Source organism: Tubulanus polymorphus, chromosome 6 (assembly GCF_964204645.1).
Source record: "Tubulanus polymorphus chromosome 6, tnTubPoly1.2, whole genome shotgun sequence".
Lineage (NCBI taxonomy): Eukaryota > Metazoa > Nemertea > Palaeonemertea > Tubulaniformes > Tubulanidae > Tubulanus > Tubulanus polymorphus.
The window spans coordinates 16,389,334-16,409,234 of record NC_134030.1 but is presented as its reverse complement, the minus strand read 5'-3'; the positions used below and the strand labels follow the sequence as shown (position 1 = coordinate 16,409,234).

At 35.5% G+C, this 19,901-nt stretch overlaps 1 protein-coding gene across 1 annotated transcript in view; it reads left to right on the top strand.

Annotated features, from left to right (window-relative positions):
• Nucleotides 1-19,505, top strand: part of LOC141906947 (protein c-ets-1-A-like) — a 34,370-nt gene extending 14,865 nt beyond the window's left edge. The window contains exons 4-9 of the mRNA XM_074796449.1: nucleotides 5,496-5,621; nucleotides 9,226-9,429; nucleotides 9,750-9,908; nucleotides 15,219-15,449; nucleotides 15,742-15,963; nucleotides 17,626-19,505. Coding sequence (XP_074652550.1) covers nucleotides 5,496-5,621; nucleotides 9,226-9,429; nucleotides 9,750-9,908; nucleotides 15,219-15,449; nucleotides 15,742-15,963; nucleotides 17,626-17,969 — 1,286 coding nt within the window. The 3' untranslated portion in view covers nucleotides 17,970-19,505. The remainder of the gene's footprint in view (nucleotides 1-5,495; nucleotides 5,622-9,225; nucleotides 9,430-9,749; nucleotides 9,909-15,218; nucleotides 15,450-15,741; nucleotides 15,964-17,625) is intronic.
• Nucleotides 19,506-19,901: the final 396 nt, after the last annotated feature.

Below are 19,901 nucleotides of genomic sequence, written 5' to 3'. Positions count from 1 at the left end.
ATTGGTGGTAGTATTCATACAAATTCCGATGGACATGGTCATTCTGGGCTCTCAGGCAAAGAGACTCGAAAATCACAGTTAATTATCAATCACCTATAGGGTTCTGACCTATACAATTGATTCCTCTGTTGATTTTCCGATTGCCTCTATTCTGCCATGATGATCATTCTTTTCAGGTTAATTTAATGATCAACCAGACTATCACAGGAACAATAGGTTCACAGACATTGTTCGGAGTAAAGTGCTAGTCTCTGACTGAATAGGAATTACATTGGGCCTATTACAGCCTAGGGCTTGAAACCTATATATGGATATATTGAGGTGACAGCCCAGGGGTCGCAATGTCAATTTCATGTGTATATAGACTGTGGGCAAGGTGCATTTGGAGCATTTGACAATCCGATTTTGTGCATTGAACATCTCTTGTTTTATATGGCACACATACTTTGGACTTTATATCGGTAATATCTGAAAATTATTCTTAAAAGATTAAAGGTAATTCTGCTTTCAATTCTATATGTTTTTATGGTTTGGATATGTGGTATGAAATTATTACAAGGTTTTGTCAAATATAGTTTATATCCTGGTGATTCATTTTGAGGAAATGTAGATTTGGATTTGGGCCTTAGTCTTTTGAATGATTTGTTTAATCAATTGTTATAGTATCTGATCATTTTCCATAAACTCTAGTTTTGTAGTCATTTTCTTCTGAATTCAGAAATGAATACCTCAAGAAAGTCATGATTCTTCGGGCCCGTTGGAAGCAATTTTTGATTGCTGCGGCTAAATGCCGATTTTGGACAGGTTCTAAAAAATGCTGCGGCGAATTTACTTCATTTCTTCTAAAATGTGGGGTCCTCCTTATTACCGAGATGACGTAATTTACCGAGGTGAACCGAGATGACATGAAATATAACATATTTATTTATTCATTATCGATTTTAACACTTGAAATCATATTTTATCAGTAATGAATACCTTCTAGAGTCATATTTTGCATATTTTTCCGCATATTTTGTAAAAAAAAACTTGACTTCAAATATGTCATCTCGGTTAGCAATAAAATTTCATTGAATTTGATTGATCGAGGATCTCATCTCAGTAAAGTTAAAAGTTATTTTTCTACAAAAATATCCGACAAAATATGACTCCAGCAGGCATTTATTACTGATACCGTCATCTCGGTAATAAGGAGGACGGAAAATGTGGTATTCAAAGAAAAATGCATCATTCAGTAAATTATTGCTGCGGCTTTCGCTGCTGCAGTCGTTGCACTTCCAACGCCACTGCTCTTGATCCACATTTGAGCCACATCCTAAAGGCCAATGATATGTTTGATTGTTTTAGGGTTATTGGACACTTAAGTAATTAATATGATAAATTGTTAAGCAATTGCTCATTGATGATCTCATTATTTGGTTATGAAAGTTTTGTAAATTACAGAGCTTTCAAATTTATTTTCATCAATTTGAATTTTTTGGTCTTAGTCATGGCAGTTATTTTCAGCCTCAAAAATCAGGCTAAAGCGAATTTGATTTAGATAAATATTGCCTTATCTTGAAAGGAATTAAGCCGTTGAATTATTCCATTCAATGTGCCTTATCATAAAGATTAAAATAGATTGAAATTTTTACTAGATGCATTGTCATTGGAATCAATCAACAGTTTTTTTTTAAATTTCATGACGTTGACATTTTTCATTAGCGATGTATAGACCTAACTCTTGTCAGGGAGAGAGGTAGATTTGAAAAATGTTGCCAAGGCGTATCCATCCATTATGTTGTGTACCTGTTATAGTCTTGTTGAATCTGGGCTTTCAAGCAGTCTGAAGGGTGTTCATGTTTATTGTGTTTAGCTATTGTTGTTCAGAACCTGTTTTGTGTGTGATTGCTTCAGGCTGCTTTACACAGGTGAAGTATAGTCTACCCATATTGTACCCAGGCCCAAATACTTACTCAGGATACTAGAGCCTGATATCTCACGAATCAATAGCCATGATACTTTTAGAGTTCTTACAAGCAAATTTTCTTCCAAAAGTGCTAATAATAAATGCCCTAAATATTTTCGCTACTACATTTCAAAAACAATTTAGGGCCTTTATTGGTGAACTGTATTGTTTACCATGTATTCCATGTTTGGTAATTCAATGAACTATGGCATTAAAATCTTTGAGATTTTACTCAATGATTATAATTAGTACTTTCTTGGGTTCATTCAAACGATCAGCCTGCCAGATCCTAATGGACATGGCCATACCAAAATATTGATCGATCAGCAAGATCGGACCCTAATTACTAGGTGGCCCTGATACACCAAGCATTTAGATATTTGATGCCATGAGACCAACTTCAACCAGGCTTCCATATAGCTAACCATATACATACGTATAGAACGCAAATGCGTAACATCAGTTTTATATAAGAGGTTAGAAATCTTTAAATGGTTGAAATTTGATTGTTCAATCTAACTAATGGCTTGAATCTGCTGAGCTATAAATACATGCATTGAATGTGCGTTGGGCTCACTTTCACCAGGCTGTTTGTCCTCTGATTCACTTGGCTGTCCGTACCTTGTTAGCCACTATGAAAATTCCATTCATTCATCTTGCTCGTGCGATATTGTTTGTCATAAGCATGATAGCATTTTTCGAAATTTCAAATGCTCAGAGTGATCCTTACTCTGATACTTCTCATTCATTCTTTGCTCGGAAAATAGATGAATGATTAGCATTCTATGATATTGCCCTTATGATTGTAAAGTGAGTCAATCATTGTAATGATGGCTAGTTACGCAAGATTCAATTTTAATCTCTTTTGACAAATTAATGACAGACATAGGCTTTAACACCTCATGTTAGTTAAGCTGCGTTCCCATTTCATCATTTTAGAATGGACCAAGCATTCATACCGTCAAAACGTCCTCGCTTAACAAACATTCCATTTCTGAACGGAGTAATTTAGATTGACTAAAAAGAACGATCTGGAATGACTAATTTCTGCATGTGTGTCAATTGGGGGACCAGATTTAAAGTGTACGTGAATTGCTAAGCTCAGGTTTGGGTCGTTTTGAATCATGGCATTAAAGTTACAGGCCAAATTACCCTGTTACTTTACCTCGATAGTAGAATCCTCATGCAAATATGATTATTGAATTAGTGATATGTCATTAAGATATAAATAAGAACCGAAACAGAGATATGATAGAATTTCCACATGTATTTATCAATTGCTAAATGTTGGTTCAGTTTACTTAACTCAATTTGATGCTACAGTGAAGCTACAATTAGTAGCGGGTCGATCATGAGTGTGAAACCAACTGTGATTAAAGATTAGAATTTAAGCCGCAATCACACAAGCATTTTTGGCCCAACCAAAAACGTCAGACCAGGCCCGAGCCAAATTTTAGCACCAGACAAATGATTGCGTTTGGATTGCAACTGGCACTAGAAATGATCCACTTCGCTTTGTTTGAGCATTGTTTAGTATCGAGTGAATGGTTTGCGTGTGAACGAGCTCTCTGATTAGGCATGGGCCAAATTTGGCCCGAGCCTGATCCGTGCCAATTTGGCCTGGGCCAAATCGTCTCCGTGTGATCGCGGCTATAGTTTGACTTTTAAAACCACGATAATGATTCTCAAGGTTCCCACCAGAAAATGGTTTTGAAAAAGTAAATGGTATACAAACTCTTGATATTATTGCAATTAATTAGTTGAAATCTTATTGAATGGGCCCTTCCCTTCAATCACAGATTTCTTCTCTACCTGAACCCAATGCATTATGCTATAGGTTATTCTGTGTAGTGGCAGTAGCAATGTTTAGATATTGTGGTGTTTTCTTGGAATAACCAATCAAAATAGAGATTACATCCCATAACACATGAGAAGGCTTTGTTTTTTATCCATTCACACAGTTGAGGTGAAACAAACCAGTCTCTTGCACATTTCCATAAAATATTTAGCAACAATCAAATGGAATCAGCATTAATGAAGGGTGTTATCGAATTATGACGATTAGATAAAATGACGCAATTTCTATTTGTCATCTCAGAGGACGATACAGGTTCGTACATATGTTCCTTTTAAAAAAATTGTTTTATCTAATTGTTTAGTTTCTTTTAAAGGATTGAAAAAAAACTGAATTTTCGCTATTCTGGGGTTTTTCTTGCATTTTAACGCCACCGGGGACGAAGAATCAGAAATAAAAAAATTCGGCGAAAGTAGATAGAATTTAAACACCCAAATTTTTGGTTCAAATCGTATATCTACGTAAGAAATTTCGGTTGGCATAGATAAACACATGAACTGGCCTGAGAGCAATGATTGAAGTTTATTTTGCTACTACTAAATTATATATAGGCCTATAACAGCGTTAAACCAGATTTCTCTCAGATGATTTGTCCATTTTTGAATTTTCCTCCTGTATTGTATTCCTTGAGGATATATTGATCTTTTTATGAATTGATTGAATTGGTTTCGTATGTCAGATTTTCCAAAAAGCTTGAAATGACCGACGTCTCCTAGAGGGTGATCAATGAGTGCTAACATGAAACGGGATTGGTCTTCATTTTCAAATCACTAGAATCTGTGTTGGCAAAATTTTGATGGCAAGAAATGACTGTTAATTCAGGATGGAATTCTTAGGAATATATGCTAATTATATGCTAACAGTATTGGGTATATTAAGAATTAGTGCATGCTTTTTATGAGTTTTAACTTCTTTTTACAATGATGAAGGTTTCTGGAAAAAAGGAGATTTTCGAAATGAGTTCAATTTCTATATTTATTCCATTAGGGAATTTGCACTTAAGATAAAATCAAAGAATTTTCACTGCATAGGCCTATATTTATATCATTAAGACAACTTAAATGCCCCCTGAACGCATAATGCTGAATAAACATAGTTTTTGTTAGATTTTTCCACTTTATTTATTATCATTTTACCATGGAATACAAGGCCAGGATTTAGTAGTAGGTCTATTCATCTGCTACCGTCTGAAATCCTAGAGTTGTAGTTCCTAGGTTAGGCCAAATGATACCAAATGGGCCCGCGTAAAGCAGGCATGGGCCTATTTGGTACTGGGTGATACTAGCTACAGTGAATTAATAAATGAGTTCCCTCTTTCTATCGATACCAGCTAAAGAATACTGTAGTACACGTTATGCGTAAAGTTACATCAGATAAGAAGGAAGTATCAAGAGATTCGGTGATATGAAATATTTTCAGGGCTTCCCGTTGTATGTATCAGAGCAAAGTGCAGTCAGTCTAGGCCATATTCTACTGCTTGAGTGGATGCCTAAGGGTTAATATTCAGTTGTTAATTGCAAACCGGATTTATATCAATTTCAGTTTCAGGTGTTAATTCACAATGAGATCTGAGTCCAGACAGCATCTCGCATTTATCTGCAAATCAACGCTCTGAAGACCTCGCCATTTCTCTGTGCATCACGATTCTGAAACAAGCACTTAAAAAAGTAATTCATGAATTTCTATTCCTAGAATTTCCAACAAATTCTTCGCAAGTTCCACCGTTGACGCCTGGAACGAACCAGAAAATGTCGCAGGTTTTACTGGCGAGTTTTAAATGTTTCGAAAAAGAGCAACAGAGACTCGACATTCCCAAAGGTATGTAATTATGTTGTGTAACAAGAATACCTGTGTCGTTTGATAATATCCATCTATGGATCGTATAAATTACGTATTTTACAGCTACGGGTTTTCTGAATCCTAGCTTCAGAGAAACAATAAAGTTATGTAGGGTAAAGTTGTTAACATAATGAATCAATTCCATTCTGTTCTATGTATTTAATCTACCAACTGAAGAACTACATCAGTCTAATATCAGCTCTGTGTCTACTTTGTAGGGTCCAACTTTGTAATAACCGAACTCAAAATGTGTTATGTCACTTTTTCCAGTTTCTACATATCTCATTACAAAATGCATATGTATCTATTAAACGGTTTGATAGGTTTGCTTTTCCCCCAAAATATAAGGCGTGTTCACACGACGAAATTTAGACCGGTCCAATTAAGACCGGACCAAGCGTTCACACGGGCAAAAATACCGTTCCAAGTTAGACCGGTCTAGTTTAGACCGGTCTAATTTGGCACGGTCTAAAAGAGCGGACCAGGTCCGGATCACATTTTGGACCGGTCTAAATATGTGTGTGTGGACAGAAACTGGTACCAGGTCTGGTCTAAATCGTAATTCTGAATCTCTGCGGTATAGATGTCGCGACCTCTGCGGCATAGTGTGAGTCCAGTTTATTAAGTTTTAAATGCTTTTATTACCGTTTATATAATTATTCTTAAGAACTGTTTTTCCTCCCTATACTATGGAAATGTTTGGAGCGTAATTCGTATTCGTATATCGCGATCATCATCCGTTCTACTGCCGTGCCTTGGACCGTGTTTAAACGAAACTTAGAGTTTCGAATTCGCAAAAATGTCTGAACCTGACAAGAGGATCGAATTGGTCAAATGAAGAATATCTTGCTATACTTCGGGTCTGGAAGCAAGACTTCACCCAGGCGCAATTGATTATTTAGCAGATGGCGACATCTTGGGGCCCGGTGACAAGCGATTTTATCACCGCGTTTCAAAACGCCGTGTGAACGCTCACCAAAATTTGGTCCGGTCTAAATTTGGACCGGACCAGGTATGGAGCCATTTAGACCGGTCTAACTAGTTGTCGTGTGAACGCAGCTATAATGTTGTTTATTCTGAATTGAACAGTTTAGGCCTAATTGAATAAGTATGGAATATAGTCAAATTTGATAAGGTTATTCATTGGCACCTGAATGTATTTTGCTTATTCTGATAAGTATGCTACTGGTATTGTTTTATGTATTGTTTAGGTTTTCCTCATGAAAATTGACCCCCAAATTTGGCAGTCATACCCTCAAAAGCCCCTCAAATACCCCTTAAATTTCATATTGATGGTCCTGTATGAACCCTGTTCTCAAACACTTCCAAAACTAAAATGTTTTGACCTACGTAAAACTGAACACAAACGAAAAACTAGATCAGTTACTTTTAGGTTGTACCGTGGATACAGGGGTACCCAGATCTACTGTTGCGTGGGTTCAATTCGACTGGACCCAGATCCCCAGTGGTGTCTTAATTGTGATTCTGAACCCAGTGTTACTAAATATGCTATCAAACTGTATGTATAAGCACTGGTCAAGTGGTCTATTTAATTAGTTTATTCATTAGCCCCTTTGATCTGGATATAGGAGACTTGATTTTTGATTTGAGGTGAGTGCTTAACTTGACTGTCACTTCCTAATTGTTAGACCGATTCCACATTGTGTAATGTGGTGTCAGCATCCAGGTTTAATTTGACCACCCAGTACCATAAGTGTTGGTTTGATTTAACGTTGAACCCATTTCCACTGTGAGTTTGTCAGTTGACTGGATCGAGTTCTAAAGATTTAATCAAGGTGCGTGTTGATATTTTGAAATGAGTTTGTTTTTTTTTCCATTTTTCTGTCGGTGTACTTGATTGAAGTTTGGATGTAATTCTTTTTAGTACCGCTTGATCAAATAAATCTTGCTCTTTTTACATTTCCTCATATCATCGCATTTGTTTGAATTCAGAATTGAGTTTTCTCATGTTCAAATGGTTCATCGTGCACAATAGCTGTATTGTTAATGCTCGTGAGAAGATCGGCCTAAACTGTGTAGAATCAATTTGCGAGTTGAGAAAATAAATGGGACTTAAATCGTTTATGTAATCATTGAGTCAATTACGTAATCATTGAGTCAATCACGTAAATCTGAAATTCTTTATTCTACCGGAAGTCTTTTACACAACCTTTGTCTCCATCAATTAAGGTACTGCTCCCAAAAACCACCTCCCTGCAAAAACATAGTATTCAGAGGCGTTGTAAGCAATTTTAAGCAATGTTCTGTAAGCAATATTCTTGTGGCAGAGTTGATAGATTAGAAGAATCTGCTGACATGAGTTATGCAGTTGAAACCCAGCACCATTGCTTGAGTGTTCAAAGCAAATCGTAGCATCTTCAGGTTACCCCAAACAATTTTAAGGGATGGTCTGAAAATGTTTTGGGTAATGAAAATTTTTCGCAGCATAAGGTCGGGTTTATATTGTCAATGCTAGTACTCCATTTATGCTAGCATTTTCTGAGGACAAATACTGCCAATTTTCACTCGCATTCATTAACAATAATATGCTATGTTTTTCTTGATCCCAGTAATGGTGCAAGAAATCATATACTTGAAACATATAGCCATTCACAACCACTGACCGGGATGTCAGAAAATAACAATCCAAAAAGTGGTTTTTATGAAACCACACTTGAAGGTCAAATATCAGGAAGTCAACAGGAAGCTTTAGTTGTCAAATTTTGGTTTACAAGTGGACGGTAGTGGTTTCGTAGATATATCATGCGATTCCTGTCAAATCAAATCATACACACCAGTTCCCCTCTCTCTCTCTATCATTTTTAGAGTGCAGTTCATTCATTCATTAAGACTTGTGGCAGCCGTTCCTCTTAATCATCAGCCGGTCTTTCTATTTCTAAAAAATGTTCTACCTTAACTGCATACTGTATCAGAGGTTCTTTTCTTTCATAAGATAAGATTGTCTAGAAAGAGGTGGATTAAGAAGTGGGACCCATCCCTATCTGCTAGGCAGGGCCATAAAATTCCAAATTTCTTATATAGATTGTATATATGGATGGAAATATATTAATGAATTCTTATGATCTATTACATAATGTCATTCTTATTAAATGGATGAAAATGTTTCTTACAATCTGGTTAGGTCACAAGCAATAGATGGGAGTGACTTGTTTACAGGGTTTGATATGAAGGTTTGGGAGGGGAGTAGTAGGAGTGGCCCATATTGGTGAAACATTACAAATGAGCCTCATCTAAGTATATGGTTTATCTTTACTTAATTATGTAAACTTTTGGTTGATTAACCTCAAGCTTTATTAAACCCTCAAGCAGTGTTGGTCATAAACCCAAGCTTGAAGACAGTTTATATATCGCAGTAACCATTTCAGGCATTTCCATTTGGTTCTATAACCAATCTAACTCAAGTTGATTGGTTCTCTAGCCTGACTAACCAGTCTAAGCTGATTCTGGTACTATACATCATTTCCCATTTTCAGTTTAATTTTGTTTTGCAGTCAACTTTGGCTGTATACCAAATTTAAGTTTGATTGTACCAGTATCCTCTCATTGTCTTCTCTTGAAACAGATCCTCATGATTGGAATGAGATACACATTATACAGTGGTTAAATTGGGCAATCAGAGAATTCAATTTACAAGGCGTCTATGTAGATAATTACCTGATGAAAGGTAAACTATTATGTGGTCTCAGCAAAGACTCATTTCTATCTCTGTCCCCGCCAATCATGGGTGACATACTGTGGGAACATTTGCAACTGCTTAAAGATGGGGGTAAGTCAAACAAATTTTTAAACTTCTTCATTTTATTTTTGTTGAAAATATTGGTGACAGGTTTCATTTCTCAATAGAAATTTTTTCATATTTTTTCTTCATTAAAAAGTGTTATGAAATTGATACTGATTTTATTAAGTTGAATATTTTTTGCTTGAGTGATGATTTATTATTTGAAAATCAAACCGCAAAAGCTTTCTTATGCTTTAGAAATGGATTTGGAAACAAAACATTACAAAGATATCTACACGACTTTTGTAAAAATTGTCTGTTAGTCATGCCATAAATTATCAATTTATCGTGGTTGAATCGTGTTTCAGATGGATCAAAGGATCACTTGTCATTATGTCATTCCCCCGAAGATTACAGCGAATCACAGTTGGCGATTACAGAATTCGAACGATATTACAATCCGTCAGCATACATTGATCAGAAATCTCCACACCCGTCCTGTCTACCTTCCATTTCACAAACATACAGTAAGTTTTAATCATATTCAGTTCATTTAACAAGGTTTGTACAGCCTGCTAATTTTGATGGATTTCTCTGAAACATGGTGTGAGGATTGGAGCAGGTAAAATGTCCTCCCTACTAAAAAAGGAGGTCATCAGATAGCAACCACTAGGGTGGCCATCTTTATTGTAAGTGCTATAGAGACTGCAATTCTTGATGGATTTTTTAATTGACTTATGCATATAATATATAATATGCTTATAACATAACTCGTTATTAGACTTGCAAAGGTATCATTGGTACAAGGATTTTCTTAATTGTATACATATGTATACATGGCCAATACAGGCATTTACAAAGGTAATCATTGTAAAAACATAAAATTGCTGAGTCAACAGTTGTGAATATATGTATGGGTGGCAGTACGCAACATTTGGTGACCTGCCTAGGGGTGTATATATAATTATAAGCTTTGTAAATAGGAATAGTAATGTTAGTTAAGTTATATGCAGTAGTGGGGGTCTTTTGTCTATACAATAAAATCATTTCAGAATCTTTATGGGAATATAGCATAGATTAGGGATGGTTAGTATAGGTCTGAGTTGGTAAGATGGCGTACAGGAAAGGTGAGGCTGGGAATGTGGGCGTGCATACTCTTGATAGTTGTTAATTAGAAATTATCAATTTTGTTTTAAATTTACTCCACCAATTAGCTGGATGTTTGGTTACTATGGGAATAAAACAGGTCCCGACAAGTGTAATTTTGATTCAACTAAGTATCACAGAGTTAGTTATAGGTTATTTCGATAGGTAGGTACTGGCCCAGTACCAGAGAAGTTGGTTTGATTTGATTTGATTTTTTGACAAACTTTTTTTAATCAGAAGATGGGATTATTTCTGTGAGAGGGTCTGGAGCCGTCTTCATTTACCTTACCCTTTTTTTATTATGTGCCCCCGGCTCAACTTTAGTTGGGAGGGGCATATAGATTTACCCCTGTCTGAATACGCCGCCGCTGCCGCCGCCGCAAGTGACATTAACAATTGTTCCGATTGTTTTCAAACTTGGTACACAAGTAGGATATCACTTGGGCCAGAACCCTATTTAAAATTGGGTCGATTCGATTCAAATTATGGCCACCAGGTTGACCGATTTATTACAAACTTGGTACATAAGTGGTTCGATTCGATTCGATTCGAATTATGGCCACATGGGGACATAAAAAACGATGTTAACAGCCTAGAGGCTGCAATAGGTGACCGATTCATTTCAAACTTGGTACACATGTAGGATATCACTTGGGCCAGAACCATATTCATAATTGGGTTGATTCGATTGAAATTATGTCTACCAACGGCCGACATGAAAAACAACGTTAACAGTCTAAATGCCACAATTGTTGACCGAATCATTTCAATCTCGGTACACAAGTAGGATATCACTTGGGCCAGAACCCTATTTATAATTGCGTTGGTTCTATTCAAATTATGGCCACCAGGGGGCCGACCTGAAAAACAGCGTTAACAGCCTAGAGGCCGCAATTGTTGACCAATTCAAATTATGGCCATCAGGGGAAAGCCTAGAGGATGCAACTGTTGATCAATTTTTTACACTTTGTACACATGTTCTCTAATAGCATTCTTATAGAAATAATTGTGGCCACGATATTTCTAACACATTTACCATGAACCCTGTAACTTCACGTGGTGGTGAATTTCAGGCCAAGGGCATTCGAGGCTTTGCCTTATTCTAGTTAAGCTTTTATTGTCCTATTTATTTGAATTACATTGTATGAATAATGATTGGCGATAATGGGTGAAAAAATGCAATTCAGAAAAATTTTTAAGTTAACCTGATACTACGGATTGATTCATCATTGTGATTTCTACATTTAGCAGCTGTAAATTCTAAGCTGATTTACTAAGTGGTATACTCCTGTTTTCATTGGATTAGGACATGGTGTTACTAAGTAACTTTTATCTCATGTGTTGCCCCTAGTGGTAGTTTCAAATGATATTATGGTTGATAGGTACAAACACTACTATAGATATACATTGTATTACCATAAGTGTTATGCACTCAAATAATTTTAATGTAATTGTGTGCACAGATGTTGATACACAGTTGATGTATAAGTTAATAGACAAAATTACGTGTAATAGATCAGGATCCAGTTCTACGTCTTAGAGTGAATTCTCGAATTCAGTTCCACAGTTTTGTGAGTACGAGTTAACTCTTGAGTAGAAATTAGTTCACTGAGTTAACTCAGTTCTTAATTCACAATTGTGGAACTGGGTTCAGAGCTTTAAAGTTATGGGTTTGATTTGATGCTTGATCCATTTCCATAGCTTAAGTCCTCAGCAGTGTAGTTTGATTTGATTCCAGTGCCACAGTTGTGAGTTACACACTGATTCGTCATGATGTTTATTTTCACATTCTCCAATCAAATTTCATACATTCAGAAATAACTCTTTATGAATAACACAAAAAATAGACTTTGTAAGCTGTTTGTTTGGCTGCCAAGCATATAGGCATGTACTTTGTGCATTGGTTCAAAGTTCATGAATACCAGCAGCAAAATACTATTGCTATGTATTTAGTAAGGTATCATTCTTCATAGCCTTGTAACATGGTAGTCAAGTTGGGAGCCCCTTAATTAGAAAAAAATGAAAATAAATCAATTTAAATTGTAAGCAATGCTAATGAAAAACAAGGACTCAAAATGTTTGGATTAGTTAACGACAATAATTTGGCTTAATTCATTAGTACATATGTAGCGTGCAGCCAAATTTCTGTATTTGTGATTTCTAATTATGACTGGGATGGGCGTCAATTTTATTAGCTCTAGTGCAAGAAGTACAGTCATTTTCCCTTACTCTCCGTCACTTACCAGGAGACCCTTTGGTTACATTTTGAACTTATCGTTTCATAAACATCTAAAAGAACAAAAGAGAAAGAAAGAATTTATTTATCTTGGTGTTGAGAGTTATCTACAGTAGACACTGGAGCCAGCACAGCCACATGAAAAGCGATTAAAACCCTCTTCCACTAATTAGCAAATGACTTTGATGCAGCAGAAATTCTTGGAACGCACGTAATTCGATAACTTTCTCAGAATATTATCGTCAAATAGTCTTTTTGAAATTATTACTTATAATCATGTCCCATCATTAATCATTCCAGAGAAGAGGGTTGCTCTCTTAAAATGTTATGTAGATATAGCCCTTAAGGGATTAAATGGCTCGGTAGAATCTTTTCCTAGATAGTCAATGATTTTTGGCACAGTTCCCATATAGTTTGTTAATGGATAGGTACACTCCCAGAATAATGTTAGGTGTGTGCCTGTTAGTAGGCACACGATTATGTATACCTGAACCTCACCAGAGCCGTCCTTGAAAATCGTTTGTTGCCCTTCTGGTCCTGACCAGTGTTTGAATGGAATCGATTAACCACTGAATACCTGAATCGCTGAATTAGATAATTATCAGTTTTATTTTCCAATTTCATTCATTAAATTATCGTAAAATAAACAATACAATATTATATAAGTTGCACATATGATGACAGTAGCACATTAACAGCAAGAATAACGTTAAGAATACTTGAATTTGAATTTTACACGGACACTGGCTAGAATAGAACGATGACCACACTCAAACGTGGTGAACGGATAATAAGATAAAATCCCACTATTGAGATCGAAACGTCGTGTCTTTTATATATTTTAGATTTAATAAATAAATTCTGGTTTTTAAATTCTTTTAATCTGTAAATAGTGGGATTTTATCTTATTACTGGCTAGAACCAACGAATGAAGTGATGGCACCACTATATACCGGTATATAGAGAATCCCTTCCGCAGTGACGGACACAGTTGTATATCAGTTTCAATTCTAATTTTATGGTTACTACGGTTTATGTAGTTTGGCAAATTCCCTTCGTGTAGCGAATGTAGTGTCGAAAAGCAAATGATTTTCTAAATGATAATAAAATGAATACATGACCCGAAGTACCAGTGAAAATGGCCTTAGGCCATTTCCATAGTCCATCTGAAATTTTCTCAAATACCATACAAAATTTCTTTTTGCTAAATTCGATCAAATGTTGGCCCAATTTGGAAGATATCTTCGGAATATATAAAATTCACATGGACTCTTCGTGTTTCATAAAGAAAATCAATGATTCCGGGAACCTTCTTTGATTCAGTAGGCCTAGTTCTTTGGTTCATCGATTCTGTGAAGTTCAGTCGTCCGGTACAGATAATGTTGGGATATCCCTGCCTAAGATTATCAGGGGGCTATCCCTGATGTTTAATTTCCATTTTGCCTGTGATGATCTCCTTGAAATAGATAGCATGCTTTCCCTGACCCAAACCCATGAATCAATCAGATTCACAAGCAGGTAACTGAATTCCTCATTAAGGTTGGCGAGTTGATAAATCAAAACAATCTAGATATGCGTTCTGGCTAGAACCCTAGAAGATTGTTTGTTGAGAATGATTTGTAACTGATTGAGATAACAGATAATACTGCCCCCTATGAGTCCATTTGTGGTTATGAATATTGAGTAGTTTATTTTTTTAATATCAAAAATCCTAATTAACTGCTTGTGTGCACTCTCCCCTGTAGTTTAAGAAAATGATATATCACATTTCGCACGAAATTTCTCTCTAATTAACCCTCTAGAAATTCACATCAAATAATAACACAAAAATGTTTCTTTGTCCGTTGAGTTAGTGTACGATAATATATATGTTATTTATGGAAAATCGCTGTTATCTATCCAAAAAATTAACATCTCATTTAAGAAACACATCTTAGATTATTATTGAGGTTGTGTGTTACTGGTGGACCATAAATGATATCCAGATTAGATCATAATCTGAATTGAATTGATCCCGATCAAGTAGATTTGACTGTATTATGATATAAAAAGGTACTTTTCAGTATATTATAGATAACATGGTTTGATTGAAATAAATGGCCATAGAATATATTTACATGAACTTGAGGAGTCATTGTGTTTGTTGGTTTTATCACAAATATGAAATCATTCTATTCTGAATTAATGAAATCATGAAATTTCATATACCAGCACGTACTTGGTACGTTTGTTGCAGACTGTGCCTTCTTTGAATTCTCGGGTGGGGTCAATAATGGGGAATTATTTGAGAGTATTGGAAACAGTAGACTGTCTTACTCATTGGAGTCTGGTGAAATTCTATCTGTGTTGATGTCAACTACTGAGTAAGAGTTAGTTGAGATTGGTAAGATTCTACACTATTAAGATGTAAAATTCTTATAACTGATCTCTTTGTTTTCTTGTTGTTGTTTTTTAGGTTCATATCAGATCCCAGCTATCTCAGAAATATCACAGAACAAGCCTAACAGTGACACAGTTAATGTACAACAGGCAAACACTGGTGGTGGGAACCTGGGTTACGACGAGGTCGATTATCAGCGCTTGGACGTAACACCTCCCAGTGGGAATTTCTATGATAATTCGCATGCAGATTTTTATGCAATGATGCCTGAACAAAAATATGAACAACAAAGGAAAATCAACTCTGGTAAATGTGTCAGATTAATTTATCAGCTTTTTGAATACTGTTGATAAGATGATTGTTTTAAAGTAATTTCTCTATTTGAATTTATAAATGTTACCATAGTCAGGTTAATATAACTCATACCAGATTAATGTGAGAGCAAATTTTTAGAAAAATAATCACTGAAGAAAAAGTCTTATATTTTCTCCAATAACTTCATTTTTAAAATAAGACAATATAATGATTGTTTATTAGCTATTCTTGGGAGAAGCCAAATATTCATGGTGATCATTTTTTTTTAAACTTATTCTTATAGGACCATATCCAAGCCCTCCAGTTGATGTATACAGTGCCCCCTATCAGATGATTCCGACATTACAGAGAGACTATTGGATTGATCACGAATTAGCGAATCCATGGGCAAATAACGAATTCCATTCCGTGACTGGTTATTTTCATCCGAGCCTACGTGGAACGCCACAACAACAAAACATACCTGATATCAAACAGTCAAGTCCATCGTTAAGCGGTTATTCAGGTAAGTACAATATTCTTTAGAGGAAAAATTTGAACTGGAATATTTTGTGTGAGCTAGTAGACATGCTAGTTTGTGTAAACTCTTTTTAACTTGTGGTATATTTCACTGTGCCATGTGATAAATTATTAGAATTTTTATTTGAAATATTTTGAATTTAAGATCAAGCGTAGCCCACAATAGCATTTGTTTTTAAAGATAGGTAATGTTACATAAACATATAATAATCATTCTTGGGGAATTTTTGCTGTCATGAATGATGGATTATTGAAATATAAATGTTTGAAAAGTGTAAATTTGAAGGAATTTTCACATCGCGTTGTTCATCTGACACCCTTATAGATGGCACTGATGATGTCATAATAGGGGCTATACGCTGAATTCAAGCCAGCGTGAATTTCTTGTTTCATGTTGATATACATGGTATTCAAAGTTTTATTTATACCCCGTATCCTATATGACATACCTTTATACGTACATTCATTAGCTTGCAGTATGTCTCTTAAGAGGCGTGGGAAAGTCTACTGATACTGTTAAAATCTTGTCTAAGTAGTCGTGTTTACCTTGCTGGCTACCACGCTTTTGCGCCAATTGACAGTATATTTAAATGATTACAGTTATGATGAAAATAATGATTATACCAATGCTTAATCATGAATTAATTTGGCATTGAGTAGGAAGAAATCCAATAAAACTCAGGGGCAGATCTAGGGGGATGTTGGTGTGTCTGGACCCCCCCTCAACTTTGAATGCCTTCAAAAATGTCATTTTTTGACCAAGGTTTTCCACCTATAATATTTTTTCAACGCATGAAATGACCGAAAGCACCCCTAAAATGGTGTAGAAGTATCCGGAGTGCGTGGCGTTTCATAAAAAGTACCCATTTTTATCCTAGATCTGCCCCTGATAACTTACCCTGATAACATGACTGTGTGCAGTGCATGTTGTATTCTCTGTATAACCCGTATGATGTCACACACATAGCAAATAGTCAGTGCGCATTCAGAAAATTCGTACACCTGTTATTCATTCTTCAAACCCATATATTTATTCAAGTTCAGTGTTCATCGGAAAAATGATATTTTGTACTAGTTTACGGGTGAGCTGTTGAGTAAGATCATAATACAAATTTTGATGAATGGGGCTACGCTTGATCTTTAAGCTAATGTAATATATTTGAGCTTCTTACCTTCTTAGCTTGAAATGCTAATTTGTGGATTTTTCTAATTCCAATCATACACTCATTAGAATACCCATGATATTTTTTTTGTTATATCATACAGTATAATATAACATGTATTAGTTAAAATCGTCAGATCGTATCCAATTCAAAAGTTTCAAAAATTTTTACCTACTTCAAAGAATTGGGTATTTCTACCACTAACATAATTCCCTTTATTGGCCAGGGAATGCAATCATTAATCAAATTCAAAATCAATACTCAATAATCAATACTTATGATTCAAATGCTCTTCACGGATGACATTGATGAATTCATTTGACAAGCCTTGTTCTAAAATGTTGGCTTTCAAGCCTGAGATGTAAAGATCCTTAGACATTTAGGACTTAGCTAAGGTTTCTTTCTCCTTTATCATTATGTAGTGTTCAGAATTGACAAAAAATTTGCGCTCAATTTAATCAAAATGTCACCATATCTCTTTATAGGAAGTGGTCCGATACAACTGTGGCAGTTCCTATTGGAATTATTGACGGACAAAAACTGTCAAAATTTCATCAACTGGACTGGCGACGGCTGGGAATTTAAACTGACCGATCCAGACGAGGTTGCACGTCGATGGGGCATACGCAAAAACAAGCCCAAGATGAACTACGAAAAACTGAGTCGCGGTTTGCGTTACTACTATGACAAAAATATCATCCATAAAACAGCTGGAAAACGTTACGTGTATCGCTTCGTCTGCGATTTAAATTCACTGATGGGATTCAGTCCAGAGGAATTGTTCGCTCGTTACGATCTGACCCCACAGAGTGATCGCGATGAAGACTGAACTATCACAAGTCGCCCCTTACACTCACTAGTTGTTTTAGTGAACTGTCACCACTGACTTTCATGGCGGTCTTCGTATTTTACTGCTGGACATAAGAGGTCAATAATCGTTTAAGGGGCTGTTCGTTAAGTATATACGCAGAATTTTCTGTATTGGCAAGAATACTATTTAGGGCTTGAAACCTTTCAGTGCATCTACACTGTAGTGTGGTGTATCAGTTCATTTGTTATCTTAGTAGTAATCACTATGAAAAGATGACTCACGATATACAAAATGTCTGATATACACCGCACTGCAGTGTCATTTGAAATACTTTGATTCACTCTCAGCAGCAGAGGATGAGAAAGATTTATCTTTTGTCTTACAGTTTGAGTTGCTTAATCAGTTTAATTCTATCCTTGATCTAATCTGGATATCATTTACGTTCCACCTATAGTACAGGAATGTATGTAAAATATGATTCTTAATCTTAATTACTCGGTAAAAACTGGATATGTTTCATCGTCATTGGTGTTCCATAATGGAGGGAGGGGTGTGGACAATCGGAGGTATTAATCTGCCGTATCGACCCTGCACCAACTTCTGAAATTTGATACTTTGAATGTACCAGCAATGTTCATACACGTGAGATGATGTAATTTTACTGTTTAAGTTTTGTGCATGTACTTAATGAATTTTACTGATCCCCTATCGTGCCTTGACCTCTCAGAAGGTTGTGTGCTTTTTGCGTTCCAAATTGATTCGTAAAACAACTGCTGGCTGGTTGTTGTTGAAGTAAATATGAATTTTAAAAACGTTATTATTTTCTTATGTATGAAAAATATCGTGCCTAGCTGCCATCGATCATCTTGTTTAATTGTTAAATGGTTTTTGATTGTAAAAAGTTTTTGTTATGAAATTTGATAGTGTATCTACTTATTGAGACAAGGTGGGTTTTAGGAGATGTAGAGACTCCTTGATCGTTTTTCATGTCTGTGTTTTCACCTTGTTACTAATGATATGATTTCTCTCTGAAACTCACTCATTCTTATCTGCTGGCATTTATTATCATACAACCCCTACCACTCATTTATGTTGTTTCAAAATAGTGGAATACAATTCAACTTTTTCTCATGTAAGCACAAATGAGACATCTAGGTTAAACTTTAGTTCATGAGGTATCAGCATCACTGTGCAAGTGAGGATCTGCCAGTGTCGCTAGCGGTTACTTGGTTAAATGCTCCAATTTCTTTTAGATTCATTCTACATTTCAATTCAAAATCAACTTTTCTCATTAGTAAATCAATTAATTGGGAAGTGAATCTTTCTATCTATTTGATGACTTGTTTAGTAATACAATTTAATGTTGGATTTGGAATCCTAAAATTTCAGTTCAAAGTTCATAAAATGAACTAAATTTAAATAAACATAACTAGTGCTTTATTGTAACACCTGGTGTTTGCAGCCAGTAAGTCATTGCATATACCTATGTGCTAAATACTTGAGTAAAACTTAAGACATTTGTCAAACAAGAAGCCCATCTACCCGATTATCAGAGGCAGTGGTTTCTATTGTAAACACCGTCAACGTGATCGAGTGTCTTAGAAATTAGCAACTTGATCACAGATTTTATGTACAATCTTTAAGACCACTTTCATAAAATGTCTTTGAATTCTTAATTGTTTACAGTCTAACATCTGTTCAAACAAATTTTAATGTATGTGTACCTTGAATTTGATCTAACTTTTTACAAACTGAATGAATTTCAATTATATATGTATTATTCACCTCAGTTACCTATATAAGGGATCATCCATTTATTTGTATATACAACTATACAGCGCACTCGATTATCCACCAGTCTTGACATCACCCATGAAAACATCTATCGCATCTCAGAATGTCTGTAACATGACCAATAATATACCAAATGTTGTTACCGCCATCCACCTA